At 41.9% G+C, this 16,177-nt stretch overlaps 2 protein-coding genes and 1 long non-coding RNA gene across 3 annotated transcripts; 1 reads left to right on the top strand and 2 right to left on the bottom strand.

Annotated features, from left to right (window-relative positions):
* Positions 1–737: 737 nt before the first annotated feature.
* Positions 738–4,072, bottom strand: LOC112230167 (tetraspanin-13). The gene is made up of 6 exons (XM_024396362.2): positions 3,878–4,072; positions 2,834–3,001; positions 2,327–2,407; positions 1,957–2,070; positions 1,727–1,840; positions 738–952 (listed from the first exon to the last, which is right to left on the bottom strand). The coding sequence occupies exons 1-6, from the start codon at positions 3,938–3,940 to the stop codon at positions 878–880; spliced, it is 615 nt and encodes a 204-aa protein (XP_024252130.1). The 5' UTR covers positions 3,941–4,072; the 3' UTR covers positions 738–877.
* Positions 4,073–5,145: 1,073 nt separating this feature from the next.
* LOC112230138 (ankyrin repeat and MYND domain-containing protein 2) lies at positions 5,146–11,858 on the top strand. Its single transcript, XM_024396337.2, has 10 exons — positions 5,146–5,371; positions 5,786–5,850; positions 6,228–6,366; positions 6,494–6,592; positions 8,685–8,845; positions 9,197–9,411; positions 9,722–9,857; positions 10,281–10,409; positions 10,595–10,724; positions 10,974–11,858. Exons 1-10 carry the CDS (start codon positions 5,305–5,307, stop codon positions 11,126–11,128), a joined length of 1,296 nt encoding a protein of 431 aa, XP_024252105.1. The 5' UTR covers positions 5,146–5,304; the 3' UTR covers positions 11,129–11,858.
* Positions 11,859–12,156: 298 nt separating this feature from the next.
* LOC112230150 lies at positions 12,157–15,381 on the bottom strand. The gene is made up of 3 exons (XR_002950278.2): positions 13,517–15,381; positions 12,711–12,738; positions 12,157–12,578 (listed from the first exon to the last, which is right to left on the bottom strand). It is a non-coding gene; the product is annotated as an uncharacterized LOC112230150 (long non-coding RNA).
* Positions 15,382–16,177: the final 796 nt, after the last annotated feature.

Genomic DNA, 16,177 nt, shown 5'->3' on the forward strand with positions numbered 1-16,177 from the left:
TTACTTGGTCATAAGACTGCATTGCAGAAGGGGGGGGGGGCAAATTAGGAAAGGCAAGTTTCTAAGCAAACCCTAATGGTTGCTGGAGAACAGTTAAACTGTGATTTGGAGGAAGAAATTAAGTCACACTACACCAGTGCCAGTGAAGAAATCACAGCCGTAAACTTTCCTGAATCTAATTTTGAGAATTGTATTTTTGGTTGTGACATTGAGTGATAGCCTACACCAGATGTTTAGAAATGGGTTGTAAATATGAACTGATACCAAATCAGTTTGTGTAATGCTTGAAGCTTTCAGATGAATAGGACAATATAGCTTAACTGTTTAGAAATTAAGACAAAAAAAGCTTCATGTCTGGATTAGTACATCTCCTGTGTAGTGATCAACTATGTAAAACTTTAGTAGGGCTGAATCTGGGAAAAAAAACACTGAATCTGTTGGCATCTGTGTGACATCTAATACACTGTAACAAAGACAGCACTGTGTAGGTACCCAAAGAAAGCCAGGTTTGAAACTGGGAATCCACAGACAGCTTACCAGGAAACATTGCTCTCTGCCTTCACCCTATGTCTGTGCTCTGTTTGCATAAGGTGTATGACATTTGCTCACAACGCCGATCAGTGACCTCAGTCTGATTAAACCTTAAAGTAACTGCTCTCAATTTCAGTGTCATTCACTCAAGATTCAAATTGATTGGAATTGTTTCACAAACTTTGTCAAAAAAACAGCCAATAGTATTAGATATATCAACGCAGTTATATTATCACAGCAATGAAAATATCCAAATAGGAAACATATAATAATCGTAAGATAAAAGTCACACAGGATCTAAATACAAATGCATGACAGTGCAAAGTTGAGTTTATGAACAAGCTAGTTATAGAAATGCACCAGAGTTTGGACGGGAATCCTTCTGATTTCTGTATCTGTGCGTTAGCCACACTCCCAGGATCTGAAATTAGATGGGGGAAAAAAATAGCTGAATATGTGATTCAATTAATACTAAAGCACGATATACACTGTGTACAAAACATTAGAACACCTTCCTAGTATCTGTTGCATTTCCTTTTGCCCTCGAAAGCCACAATTCGTTAGGGAATGGACTTTAGAAGGTGTGACGTGTTCCACAGGGATGCTGGCCCATGTTGACGCCAATGTGTCAAGTTGACTGGATGTCCTGGTGGACCATTCTTGATACCCATGGGAAAGTGTTGCGCATGAAAACACCAGCAGCATTGCAGTTCTTGACACACTCAAACTAGTGAGCCTGGCACCTACTATCATACCCCGTTGAAATCTTGTCTTGCCCATTCTCCCTCTGAATGGCGCACATACACAATTCATGTATCAAGACTTGAAATCCTCCTTTAACCTGGCTCCTCCCTGTCATCTACACTGATTGAAGTGGATTTAACAAGTGACATCAATAAGGCATCATAGCTTTCACCTGGTCAGTCTCATGGAAAGAGCAGGTGTTCCTAATGTTTTGTACACTCAGTTGAGATCAATCGATTTGGAATTGTTGAATTCATTCCTGAAGTCAAAATCAAAAGTCTAAAATGTAGAGCGTGTTGATGACATAATATAAAAATGCAGACAGTAAAAGTCCCCACTACAAAGTGCTCTGTTTTCAGTTCCAATTACATAGGAATCCCACAGCCTTTTACTCTTTTACACAGCAAATTCCACCCATTGCATTGCTATGAGGCTACAGCAGGTTGCTAACCTCTGTGAAGCTGAAGAAGCATCCAATCCCACCCACAAAGCGTAAAACCTCCTCAGCATGACTTTGGATGATTGGACCACAAGGGTTGCAGGATAATGGGTTGGAGAAACAGTCCTGTAGTGTGAGGAAGCAAGTAGACAGGACACAATTTAAGTAATGTGTCCATCACTCAAGATACTATCTGACAAACACGTTGCTGGTTTTTACTGCTAACAAGCCAGCGTCTTTACCGCGTCACAGGTGCCATTATAGTTCGGATGGAAGAAGCCACAGCAGTTTAGACTTTTCTCCACATCCTTCTGAGTGGCCTCGGACTTGTTCCAGCCCACCTCTAGGAGTTCTTTCTACAGTGGGGGAAATAGATGAAGCGGTGCAGGGAGATGAGGCTCTGGTCACAGAATTCAATCAGCATGTCATCAACCAGAGTGCTTCTTTGAGATCAACTGGAAATCATTCACACTTTCCATTTATGTTGTGCATTAGCCATTTGTCAACTAGCTAATACAGGACATAGAAGGAAAGTATGAATGATTCCCAGTATTTATTTAAGGTGTTCTACAGATTAAGTGGTCATGAGTCACATTATACATTGTCACGTACCTGCTGCTCTTTATTGATAGCCAGACATGCGGCAGACACTGACAGCTGAACCATGAACACCAGGAACAGGATAATCATGTACTGAGGCCAACTAAGGAAGCTCACATGTGACAACCAACTAGGCAACACTAGGCTGTGTATTTGAAAGAGAATTGTTCATAAAGTGAGAAAATAGCAGTTAAGTGTAGTCTGGATAGAGCAGTTAAAAACACATTGCGACTAAGATCCTCTAGTATACAACAGTCCTCTGTTTTTGTTATCAATATGTCTTGTGTTGTAGTAGTTTGTATTCACTTGACTATGTAATGATATGTAGCATGAATAAAACACATTACAATTACACCCAACCCTGTGCAATCATATCACATCATGGTGATGAAAGGTGAATGGATCTAGGATCAGCTTCCCTTCCCCCAATCCTAACCATTAGTTGGAAAAATGCAAAAAAAACATGACCCAAGTTCTGTGTCTAGGGGCAACTTCACCCTACTCCTGATTGAAGGATACAAAGAACAGCAGGACCTGGTGGTGCTTCAGGGCACCACAGAGGCCCACAAAGGCCACAAATAACAGGAAGATGCCCACACCAATGATTCCAGCCACCACCCGAAAACTGGAGACCAGGCCAAACCATTTCCCCCAAGCAGCTACTCCAATCAGCAGCAAGCTCACCATCTGAAGACCAAGCACAATACAACGTCATGACAGAAATCCACTGGGAATGGAAAAGCACTCAAAAAGGACACTTCATGCTGATTTCTTTGATGTGGGCAAAGTCAACACCATCTCATATTCAGGCTACCACCTTCAGGCTGATTAAAGTCTGTTTAGACAGATGTTTATATGAAATAAATACATAGAATACAAGACATTTACAAAGTATCACATTGAGTATTTTGATTATATATTAAATTGCAAGAATTGTATGACGATAATGTATCACACTTTACAGATATGGTTTAGACAAGTGGTTCCCAACCTTTTTCGGTTACTGTACCACCAACAAAATGTTGTTCTGCCCCGTGTAACCCTGAAGTAATCCCATAAATACATTTTCCCAGTAGGTTTATGGTATCATGAGGCTTCTTAAGTACCCCCAGTGGATCGGCCAAGTACCCCTGGTTGGGAACCAACACATCGTATATAGACTTGTTTATACTGTATTATTGACTGTATGTTTGTTTTACTCCATGTGTAACTCTGTGTCGTTGTATCTGTCGAACTGCTTTGCTTTATCTTGGCCAGGTCGCAATTGTAAATGAGAACTTGTTCTCAACTTGCCTACCTGGTTAAATAAAGGTGAAATAAAATAAATAAACACTGTCGACTTTGCATTAACTGAGAGACATTTGTGCAACTGTTTGGAATGTAGCCTACTATCATTTTGATTAAGTCGTTGTGACACCAATTTGCACGACAGCCTTCTTGCCCTGACTATATTATTCTTGGCTAGAATCATGTTGGCTTTTGCACTTATTATTTACACTCATTAAAAGCCTATCATCAAAAACAATACGGTCGCATATGGAAACATCTGTGCGTGGTACTTACAACATAAAGTATGTTCAGAGCGCATAGGGAATTCTTCGTGCAAACAAATCCTCCACAAACCATTGTCGATATTCGTTTTTTATCCTCTCGAACAAAGCAATTCTCAGACTCAAACGTCTCCGAGTTGAAAAGTAATTAAGTCTTATCATAGAATGACAAACAGTGCCTGTGGCGTTTTACAGGTGGGTAGGATTGCAAGGAGGGCCCAGTCCAGGGAAATAGCTTTTCAACTTACCTGATTGGTCGTCTTGAAATTATGACTTCACATATGCAAATATTACAAAAACAATTGCATGACGGCTGAGCCAAGTGATTACCAAGGTGCTATTTTAATTCTCAGATACTGTGTATGTTTATGTATTTATCATTTATTTAACTAGGCAAGTCAGCTAAAAACAAATTATTATTTACAATGACGGTCTACCCGGGTCAAACCCTAACCCGGACGACGCTGGGGCAATTGTGCGCCGCCCAATGGGACTCCCAAACGCGGCCGGTTGTGCCTTAGGCCGCTGCGCCACTAGGGAGGTTAACTTGGACTAGACTGCACTGTAAGACATTTCACATTAAATATTCCCGAAAGAAAAAATAGAGTGCAGTATGCTGCAAATACTGCATCCAAAAACTTTACTGCAATAATTTTGCAGTGTAACTGCAGTTCAACTGGTTATTCTGCAATTACTGCTTCAAAATACCACGGTGGACTGCAGTTACTGCACTTTTACTGCAGTTTAAAAACTGCAATCTTTTTTTGTAGGGGTTTGACTTTTGAAACAATGGGAGCATATAATGACTGGTTATGACACTACTGTATCTCTAACCTTTATCTTTTCATTTGGACATTGATAAACAACACTTGCTTTTCAATAAAACACAATATTTATTATTCAAGTTATGAAAGTGTGCTAGTGCTTATGGACAAATGTGATGAATTATACCCCACTAAAACATATTGAAGAACACCGACGGCTAGAGCAACAATGTATCAAATGTGTACAGTCTAAACGCTTAAACATATCAATAATTAACTTTCTAAACTTCTGTGGAATTGCTAACAAATGTTGAAAAAGGGGGGAGAATGGGCTTTGAAATCAGTTCGTATTATGCTAAATAATTAAGGTGTTGAAATTTTGTATACTGCAATAATATCTGTGCATATTATTTACTTTCTGTGTTAATGTCTTCAACGGAAGAGAAACATTTGAATGAGTTAATATGAATTTCAATGCCCACCCCTGTACTGTAGAACGTGGTACAGTCTGACCACTAGTTTAACCCCAACAGCCAGCTAGCAAGATTCGCAAGCTTCAGAATGAAAACCAAACGTCGTGATACGTCTATAATTTAGTGTCACTCACAATTATCCATATTTGTTTTATTTCATTCACTGATTTTTTTTTTTTTTTTTACACACAATTCTAGCCAAGATGTCAGCTCCGAAGAAGGGAGATCTATCTTCCACCGAGAGGGAATTATTCGTAGTTATTGCTGCAGGTAAAGCTTATTTACTTTAATGCTAATGCTAGCTAGCTAGACAATACGCTTGTTACTGTAGTCTAGATAATTTATCTGAGATTGCTGTACCATTTTTCATTTAGCTAGTACGTAATGTAATGGGTTAAATTATGTTTCTAATGATGGTGGCTATATGGCTAACTTGATAGCTCAATCCAGCAAGTTGCATTGGAAGGAAACTTGCTAACTACTGTAGCTAGCTAGCCAAGCTAATACTACAGATAGTTATAACTCTGATAACGTTAGTACTGTACTAGAGGTTATGTTAGCTAGCTAGCCAGTTCATGAAATAGCTGAAACAGTTTTCTAGACAAGACAACTGTTGGTTGTTTCAAGCCTTGGTTAGCTTGAGGCAGTGTTCATGGCTTTCAATGCATTGATGCTTTTTCTCAGGAAATGTTCAAGAAGCCTCAAGATTATTGGGTTGCAAGGATGTCAGAGTCAACTGTTTGGATGAGGTAAAGGCAGAAATGGGTTCGATTTTTTTCAACGATATTCTATTATAACATTAGTTTTTAAGTTATTGATTTATGCTCTTCATAATTTGTCAGCAAACTGGACAGTAAGGAAATGACAGGCAGCATGTCTCTTTTTGTTTGATAACATTGCCTATGTCTTCTCCTCAAGAGGCAGGCAGTGCAGTACAGGCACTCCACAGTTTAGCAAAGGCTATTTTCTGTAATCTCATTGTCCTCTATTGTGCATTCTACAATGTTGTACAATGGAAAATATCTCTGCGTAGATTTAATTCAGCATAAATTGTCTGTAATAGGCTTCTTAAATGATGCCTATATTTACAACATACACTACTGACAGTTCTGTTTCTCCTCCTCAGAATGGGATGACTCCCCTCATGCACGCTGCATACAAGGGCAAGGCGGACATGTGCAAGCTGCTACTGCAACACGGGGCAGATGTGAACTGTAATGAACACGAGCATGGCTACACGGCACTGATGTTCGCTGGGCTATCAGGTAGACACATTTTCTCAAAGTTTGTATCGCTGAGAAAGGATATCCCTGTGTAGATCAGGGTGCACCATGGTGAATTCGTTGATTTGACTGTGTGCGTTAACTCTTTTCTCCCCGCCTTGCCATATAGGTAAGACTGATATCACCTGGATGATGTTAGATGCAGGGGCGGAGACCGATGTGGTCAACTCCGTCGGGCGAACAGCTTCTCAGATGGCTGCGTTTGTCGGTATGTACAGTAAGGATTTTACACAATAAAAAATCAAATCGCATTTTATTGGTCACATACACATGGTTAGCAGATGTTAATGCAAGTGTAGTGAAATGCTTGTGCTTCTAGTTCCGACCGTGCAGTAATATCTAACAAGTAATCTAACAATTTCACAACAACTACCTTATACACACAAGTGTAAAGGAATGAATAAGAATATGTACATGTAAATATATGGATGAGCGATGGCTGTGCGGCATAGGCAAGATGCAGTAGATGGTATAGAGTACTGTAGATACCCTACATTACTCATCATATGTATGTAAACATGATATAAAGTGGCATTGTTTAAAGTGACTTGTGATAAATTTATTACATCCAATTTTTTATTATTAAAGTAGCTAGAGATTTGAGTCCGTATGTTGGCAGCAGCCACTCAATGTTAGTGATGGCTGTTTAACAGTCTGATGGGCTTGAGATAGAAGCTGTTTTTCAGTCTCTCGGTCCTAGCTTTGATGCACCTGTACTGACCTCGCCTTCTGGATGATAGCGAGGTGAACAGGCAGTGGCTCGGGTGGTTGTTGTCCTTGATGATCTTTATGGCCTTCCTGTAACATCGGGTGGTGTAGGTGTGCTGGTGGCAGGTAGTTTGCCCCCGGCAATGGGTTGTGCAGACCTCACTATCCTCTGGAGAGCCTTATGGTTGTGGGCGGAGCAGTTGTCGTACCAGGCGGTGCGATTATGCATCTGTAAAAGTTGGTGAGTGTTTTTGGTGACAAGTCAAATTTCTTCATCCTCCTGAGGTTGAAGAAGCACTGTTGCGCATTCTTCACCACGTTGTCTGTGTGGATGGACCATTTCAGTTTGTCCGTGATGTGTACGCCGAGGAACTTAGAACTTTCCACCTTCTCCACTACTGTCCTGTCGATGTGGATAGGGGGGTGCTCCCTCTGCTGTTTCCTGAAGTCCACGATCATCTCCTTTGTTTTGTTGACGTTAAGTGTGAGGTTATTTTCCTGACACCACACTCCGAGGCGTCTCACTCACCTCCTCCCTATAGGCCGTCTCGTCATTGTTAGTAATCAAGCCTACCGCTGTAGTATCATCTGCAAACTTGTTGATTGAGTTGGAGGCATGCATGGCCACGCGGTCATGGGTGAACAGGGAGTACAGGAGAGGGCTGAGAACGCACCCTGGTGGGGCCCCAGTGTTGAGGATCAGCGGGGGGCGGCCCGTCAGAAAGTCCAGGACCCAGTTGCACAGGGCGGGGTCGAGACCCAGGGTACTATGGTACTATGGTGTTAAATGTTGAGCTGAGCTGTAATCGATGAAAATAATTCTTACATAGGTATTCCTCTTGTCCAGATGGGTTAGTGCAGTGTGATTGCGTTATCTGTGGACCTATTGGGGCGGTAAGCAAATTGGAGTGGGTCTAGGGTGTCAGGTAGGGTGGAAGGGATATGATCCTTGACTAGTCTCTCAAAGCACTTCATGATGACGGAAGTGAGTGCTACGGGGCAATAGTTGTTTAGCTCAGTTACCCCATCTTTCTTGGGAACAGGAACAATGGTGGCCCTCTTGAAGCATGTGGGAACAGCAGACTTGGATAGCGATTGATTGAATATGTCTGTAAACACACCAGCCAGCTGGTCTGTGCATGCTTTGAGGACGCGGCTAGGGATGCCGTCTGGGCCGGCAGCCTTGCGAGGGTTAACACGTTTAAATGTTTTCTTCATGTTGGCTGCGGTGAAGGAGAGCTCGCAGGTTTTGGTTGTGTGCCGTGTCAATGGCACTGTATTGTCCTCAAAGCGAGCAAAGAAGTTGTTTATTTTGTCTGGGAGCAAGACGTCGGTGTCCGCGATGGGGCTGGTTTTCTTTTTGTTATCCGTGATTGACTGTAGACCCTGCCACATACGGACACCGATGGAAATGTGTTTGATGTCTGTGAGTATAATAAACTAGAATGACTCTGTATTGGCATTGCCCCCCTTTATTCTGATTGTGTTCATTAGGGCACATTCTGTTTGGAGCCTTATGAATGCAACCTCTGTCACAGTGAGACTTCGGTACTTGTTTCTCACCCAGGTGTATCTCCTCTCCCTCTCCCCAGGGCAGCACGACTGTGTGACGGTGATCAACAACTTCTTCTCGCGGGCCAAGCTGGAGTATTACACCAAACGCCAGGGGCTGGAGAAGGAGCCCAAGCTGCCCCCCAAACTGGCAGGGCCCCTCCACAAGATCATCATGAGCACCAACCTCAACCCCGTCAAGGTAAAATACCATCACTGCTGTCTCTGGGCCACATTATGGAATAGTGGTTTTGAAGTGAGATATTAAGTGATGCATAAAAGCAATGTGTACACCGGACCACTCAAGACCAGCAAGGATATCAGGCAAAAAAAGAAAGCAGACCTTTTCTGTGGGAGAACTGTAAAAGATAAAACACAAAGACCACCAATATAACCCTATCTGGGCGTTATGTCACCTTTTATAAAGCATATATTTTTGGGGAATAGTGGTTTATGTGGCAGTTGGCAATGCATCCTACATAGGGAGCTGTTATGTCATCCTTTATAGTGTATGAGACACCACCCCCCCCCCTTCTCTCTTTGTCTCTCCCAGATGGTGCTTCTGGTGAAGGAGAACCCGGTGCTGGCCGAGGCAGGGGCCCTGGAGAAGTGCCGGCGGGTGATGGAGCTGATCTGTGAGAAGTGTGTGAAGCAGCAGGACATGAACGAGGTGCTGGCCATGAAGATGCACTACATTAGCTGTGTGCTGCAGAAGTGTGCCTCCTTCCTCAAGGAGCACGACGACAAGCTGGAAGGACTCATCAAGAGGTGGGCGAGGGTTTTGGACTGTATGGGCTGGTTTCCCGGACATGCATAGAGTATACACATATGAACATGTAAATACATATGAGGCCGGTTTCCCGGACACTGTTATTACTATTTATTTTTTTATTAAACTGGACGGACAGAGGATGTCAATGGAAAAAGTTGGAAAGATGAGGAAGAAATTGGTATGAAATGCATATCTGGCTGCACTGATGATGTGTAGAAACACTCTGACATACTAAATATTTTTGATTGTTATTTATACTGTATTGCAATGTATATAACCCCAGACGTCATTGCTGTCCCCATGCAGCTTGTTGAAGGGACGGGACAGTGACGGCTTTCCGCTGTTCCAGGAGAAGTTCATTAGAGAGTGCATCCGCAAGTTCCCCTACCGCGACGCCACACTGCTGCAGCAGCTGGTCCGAAGTATCGCTCCCGTGGAGATCGTGAGTCCATCAGTCATCAGTCATCAATCAAATTGATTTATGAATTCCCTTTTCCATTAGTAGTTGTCACAAAGGGCTTTTACAGTCTCTCCCTCCCTTCCTCCCGTGTGATGTCTGTGTATTTAGTAATGACTCATTTTGCAACGTCAGTTTGAGTGAAGCGCCACTCGTAATAGTTTCTTGTTGTGGGCTTAATAACCTTTTTAAGCTTTTATACTGTTAGGCCCAGTTTCCCGGACAATGATTAAGCTTAGTCATGGACTAAAAAGCATGCTCAATGAGGAATTCCCATTTTAAAATAGCTTTTTTAGTTTCTGACTAGGCTTAATCTTTGACCCTTATTGTCATTTTCAATTGTTTGTACTGTATATCTTGTGTATATTTAGAATTTTCTCTCCCATTTCCCCTTTCTGTCCTGGTCAGGGTAACGATCCGACAGCCATCTCAGTTTTGACCCAGGCTATAACTGGACAGGTGGGCTTCATGGATGCAGAGTTCTGTACCACCTGTGGGGAGAAGGGAGCAGAGAAGAGATGCTCCATCTGTAAAATGGTAGGCACAATGCGCATTTCTACGGTATCTTATATCAATACAATGAAATGCTATATTCATATAACCACTGTCCTCATTCATAGACCTGCAATAGCAATGGTCAATCTGTCATTATGTATCCTTGCATCCGACGCATGGGCCTCTATTCTTCCACCAACACGTCCAACGCTTTTGTGTTCCAATAGGTGATATACTGTGCCCCAGCCTGCCAGAAAATGCACTGGTTCACCCATAAGAAGGTCTGCAAGCAGCTTCAGGAGCAGAGAGAAAAGCACGAGGCAGAGTCAGCCAAGCTGATGGAGCGACAGAGGAAAGGTATTGGAGAAATATTCTTGGGCTGTACATTTTCATGTCACCTCTTGTTTATTAATGTGTATATGTCTCATTGTAATTTTAAGTGACCAAGGATTACATTAAACACCTACTGTACATTGGTTACGAAAGGATTCTTGGTTTTGAATAGGACGCCTCCGCTTCAAACGTGGTAGTTAGCTTGAATAGTCTTTCCATTGCGTTGTGTTACAAGGCATCATGCTAACAGTGGGCTCCTTATGTGTTTCTCAGAGCAGAGCCAGGTGGTAGAGTCGGCGACAGGCTCCATGCAGGACCTCTCAGTGGGACCCAATGAAGACTCTCCGTCTTCCCCGTCCCCCTCTGACAACCAAGCAGACCCCCCTCCGCCCAGCCCTGTCTCCACCACTCCAGACACAGAGAACTGAAGGGGGGCCTGTAAGTGACGTCCCACACAGGTGCACAATGCCTATACACCCTGCTGTCTCCCCTACTCCAGGTCTACACTGTTGTCCTAGAAGGTCTAAGGGAGGCCTGCTGTGTAAGGCCCAACAGTTAACCTGGGGATGGAGTAAGCAGGAGTTTCACACAAGCTTAAGGCCTAAACCCATGGGAAAGGATCCCTTATTTATTGATGATCTGACATTGTTTTCCATCAAAGCAACGTAACCTTATTGCACACGATGGAAGAAGGGTTAGGGTCACGAGTGTCTATGCTTTTTTTTATATATATATATATATATATATATATATAATGTTTTGTGTTTTTTTTCATCATTCAATGTTAAATGTCTATGTAGACTAATATAATGTCAATGGTTTTTGTTCAAGAATAATGGAAAGGGCTTCAGGGAGTGTTATGTAAAGAAGTAGTAGTAGATTTAATTGCTATTCTATTTGTTCATTTCCTTATAAAACAAATAATTCTGTCTAGTCATTTCCCTAGTTACTAGATAAAGGACATTGTTTCCAAACATCAAGGAAAGTGGCTTGAATTGGCCAAGAACAACATTATTTTGAAGTGACTAAATAACCTCCTGAAAAAGCAACTTGGCAAATCCCTCTAACAATGTTGCTGTTTTGTTGAATACTGATGTTTCATTCAAAGATGTCAAATGTCTGATTGTAATACAACAGAATAAACACCACAGTACTGTCTCTATGTGCTTTTGATCGTATGACAGAGTAGACTCGCCTGGGTATCAGTCTGTTTGTATCAGTGATCATGCCACTCCTTGACATGCCAAACACTGTTTCGTATGACACTGCCTTGACATGATAGCCTGATCCCAGATCTGTTTGTGCTAAGACTCTACTCACATGGGAAAGGTGCTTAATGTAGACCAGTGAGGATTCTGACTCCCAGAGTTCTTCCTCAAGTTCATCCTGTACTGTGTAACATTGAACTGGGGTGTCTGTTTGTAGTGTGGTAGTAATGAGGAAACTGTGATTCATTTGACAGGTTTAATTCAGCTAGAGCTCCCTCTACAGGCTTATACAGCATCACACCACAGTGGTATGACCTTCAGGTGAGAATATCAATTGTATTTCCTCACGTCCTCCTCCTCTTCTCAAAGCATAGTGGAGCGGATAACTGAGGTTCCTCCCCTGGGATATTCTCTCCTTGGCTTCTTCTCAAAATGCATTAGAGGAGAGGACATGAAGAATCTGTTAAATACAATTGAGATTCACCCCTCGTGTTGCTGGAGCAGTTAGCTGAACATGACAGTGAGGATGTTGGACCCTGGCTGGTTCCATTCCCCTAGCTTTCTCTGTTTGGCGGTGGAAATGGTCTTCTAGTCCACAGTGGAGAACTGCATGATGGATCTCTGCATGGCCCTGCGCACACTGGGATCTGCTGTCTCATCCAATGGGCTCCTCGGCAGAGATAAGAAGCACATATAAATAGACATTGAAAATGTTCAATACTTTAGGAGTCATACATTCAATTGTAACATTGTAGAATCTGTATCATGAGATAGTCACCCATATCCCTTATTTGTGACTTACTTTAAATGTTGTCTTGAGCCATAGTGACCTGTAAGTCAGATGAAATATGCAGTCAATTTGATCATTTATCTCAATTTTCAAGTCAATATATTCAAAAACCTGGTGAATTGCAATATAAGGTGAATGCTCGTCTCCTTTGGTACAGTACTATGTTTTACCTTGAGCAAGGTGTCATCCCTCCCCATAGATGCCAGTCTCTACTGGCAGAAGTCTCTGCCCAAATGCCAGTGACTGGGGGACACAATGGCGTTCTATACTAAACGGCTGTAATGAACTGTTCCTCTCCTGCTTCACCTCTGTCAACCGGGCATCACTTTAGGTTCAACAAGGATCCCAGACTTGACACAGCAATGTGTTGTAAACAGTTTCTCTAGTAAGTTGCTTATTTTCCAATTTTTGGAATATGATTTCAATATTTGTTGACATACCTCTTCTATCCAATAACTGCACTGACGGCAAGTTATGGACCACATATTGACAATATCCGGTCTGTTGTGAGTAGCGATTCAGGGAAAAAGCTGCAAAAACTTTCATCTACAATACTGTATCAAATGCAAAGGAGGCTGGTGGGGGGAGATAAAAGAGGATGGGCTCATTGTAATGGCTGGAATGGAATTAATGGAATGGTATCAAACATATGGAAACCACATTTGACTCTGTTCCATTTGTTCCATTCCAACCATTAAAATTTTCTTATACCTCCACCCACCAGCCTCCACTGGTCCGATCTGTTTCTTCCTCACATAACCATGTCAAATGTGAGGGCCTTGGACTGTACAGTATCAGTGGAATCCCCATTCACTCACTGACAGTGTGGAGATGCTGCAAGTTCCTCAGCTTCAGCCACTCAGTCCTCCAGCCTCTTCATCTGGTGTTTGTGCAGAAGAAGAACCCAATGACAGGTTAGGTGTCCCAGGGTGCCAAAGGATGGAAAACATACAGTAAAGACAGTAGCCTGAGTGCTAGCCTGTTTCTGCTCTCTTAACAACTCTGTGAAATTGTCATGCCTTAACTTGGCTTGACAATGACAGCAATGGACTTCGCAAGAGCACAAACAGATCTGGGAACAGGCTATAAAGACAGGATAGGTATGTTGCTCTTGGGGATGGAAAACAGATCCACAACAAGACAAACTCACACAGAGAACATGCAATGTTATAGCATATGCTTAGGAAAATATAGATTGTCATATTTACCTGAAATAGATATTTTATTGTTTTGGAGATAAAGTTCTGTCATGCAACAGTTGAGGGAATGGTAGAAGAGTTTGTTAATTTGAAACATTTACAGAGCATTATGAAGTGGATATGGGGAAATTATATTTTTCCTTTCTTGGCTATTCTGACATGATATGCCTAGTGTTTGAGTGTCACACATTCCCACATTTAATATAACTGTATACAGTATCAGTATCTGTTTGTGATGTTGGCTACAGTATCTTGTTGTTATTCAGCCATAAGTATATTAGCATGGAGAACCTTGACAAGTCTGGAATATTGACAAGTATAATATGATTTAGTTAATTTGCAAAAAAGCATTTTATGTGACATATTACTGGCATATACTGACATGATTGATATTTTCCAACAAATTATAATTGACAGGTGTCATCACAGCCACAGCCTTGCAATGAATAGGGCCTCATTTGACATTCTCAAGTTATAGCTAGAAGTTATGATAAGACTACTATTTTGCAAGGTAAAGTTGACAGACATCAATGCCCCTCCTGATTCCATATGGAGAGCAATCATCAATGTCCTGTAAGAATATGCAGTACAATTCTAAATATCATTACATCTTCAAAATATTTGAGCAATCTTTTAGGTAAGATAAATGAAGTATAGTAATTCAGACACACCTCCATGTCTATCACCCTGTGAAGGACAAACCAAACCTGACCTGCAACCAGGAAACCCCTGTTTTCATTTTGAATCATAACAATTAAAGAAAGCTGTTCTCTTGTTCATCCTCAGATTGCACAGGTTTCAGAAATGTATTTATTCCCATGCTATTTGTTTTTGGGGGGTACAGGAAGCAATAATATATATATTTTGTTATGTGAGGCTAAATGATAACATTCATGATATGACATTATTAATCACGCTGCAATTCAATTCCTTCAACAATGGCAACAACTGGTCAGTAGGTGGCATACTATCTCTACCCAGTGTATTGACTGTAGGGTGACAAAGGTTCAGAATGACATAGGTTTTCCCTATATCGCATGCATTTATTTCATTACATTATCGTGGGCCTGTTATTGAACTGTGGCTCAAGTTCACAATTCTATTCTTCACAGTTCATTGGGATATTTCACAATTTTTGACATAATAATTCATATCAATAATAATACACGATTGGGAAAATGAAATCAGTACCTTGTATCTGGTGGCTGAAGGCAAACTGAGAACAGCTCTGTCTAGAATAAGACACAAATCCATTGTCTGCATTTATAGACTGGGCTTCCTTGGGGATTCATAGTGAATTCTACGCACCCATGAACTTTTATTTCTTGGCTTTGTTCCCATGTTATGCATTCCTTTTGTCCCTCTCTAGTCCCCCTGTCCCCCCTCCTATTACCACATGAGGGTCCTTCCTGCTAATACGCACACTCCTGTCATGTTGCTTGTCAATATGTTAATAACTCAGTGTGTGTGTGTGTGTGTGTGTGTGTGTGTGTGTGTGTGTGTGTGTGTGTGTGTGTGTGTGTGTGCGCGCGTGTGTGCGTGCGTGCGTGCGCGTGCGTGTGTGCGCGCGTACGTACGTACGTGCGTGTGTGCGTGTTTGTGTGTTTGTGCATGCAGGATTGTGTGTGGGATTGTGTGCCTGTCCCTTTACTTCCCACAGGATTCTGTCACCTGATCTACTCCTATATGTCACCGTCTCCATGGTCTGGACACATACAGACGGTGCTGTCTCAGCTTTCTGCTCCTTTAGATGGGAGAAACATGACAGTGGCATATCGTAGGAACTTCTGCATCATTCACCCCATCACCTAAAGGACTGTAGATGGGAAAGCCATCCATGTATTACTAGTCTCCTGGGATAAAATGGTGGTATTGTCTTTATTTTGTGGTCGGAAGTGAGGTAGGTGAAATACCTATTTAGTGAAATATGCCTTGTATGTAAGTAAAAAGAGACAAGGCCATCAGTTACAAAACCAACAATAGTATAAAAATATATTATGGCTTCACCTTTACATGTATTCAGGCAGATATTATATCACAAGATATATTACATCTGATTTGCTTTCAATGTTTTGTGGTATTCTACACAGGAGGAAGGAGGCCCCTACATTTAAGGTTCATATGATAATGACACTGAACAAAAGTGTATCAGATTTCCTTCACATGAGCAACAATTAGTGTCTATGTGTGACACTTCTTTTCAAATCTGGAAGACAAGGCTGAAGTGAATGCTCCCACAGAATTAATTATATCTCTCCTTGCCATGAGTGCCACACACAC

This window comes from Oncorhynchus tshawytscha, linkage group LG23 (genome assembly GCF_018296145.1).
Source record: "Oncorhynchus tshawytscha isolate Ot180627B linkage group LG23, Otsh_v2.0, whole genome shotgun sequence".
Taxonomy (NCBI): Eukaryota; Metazoa; Chordata; class Actinopteri; order Salmoniformes; family Salmonidae; genus Oncorhynchus; species Oncorhynchus tshawytscha.

Coding starts and splice junctions, on each gene's coding strand:
- LOC112230167 (XM_024396362.2), bottom strand. CDS start 3,940: ATGGTTTGTGGAGGATTTGTTTGCACGAAGAATTCCCTATGCGCTCTG. Junction 3,002..3,877: donor CTCTGAACATACTTTATGTT/GTAAGTACCACG, acceptor CTTGGTCTTCAG/ATGGTGAGCTTGCTGCTGAT. Junction 1,841..1,956: donor ATAATGGCACCTGTGACGCG/GTAAAGACGCTG, acceptor CTCACACTACAG/GACTGTTTCTCCAACCCATT.
- LOC112230138 (XM_024396337.2), top strand. CDS start 5,305: ATGTCAGCTCCGAAGAAGGGAGATCTATCTTCCACCGAGAGGGAATTA. Junction 5,372..5,785: donor ATTCGTAGTTATTGCTGCAG/GTAAAGCTTATT, acceptor GCTTTTTCTCAG/GAAATGTTCAAGAAGCCTCA. Junction 9,412..9,721: donor CTGGAAGGACTCATCAAGAG/GTGGGCGAGGGT, acceptor GTCCCCATGCAG/CTTGTTGAAGGGACGGGACA.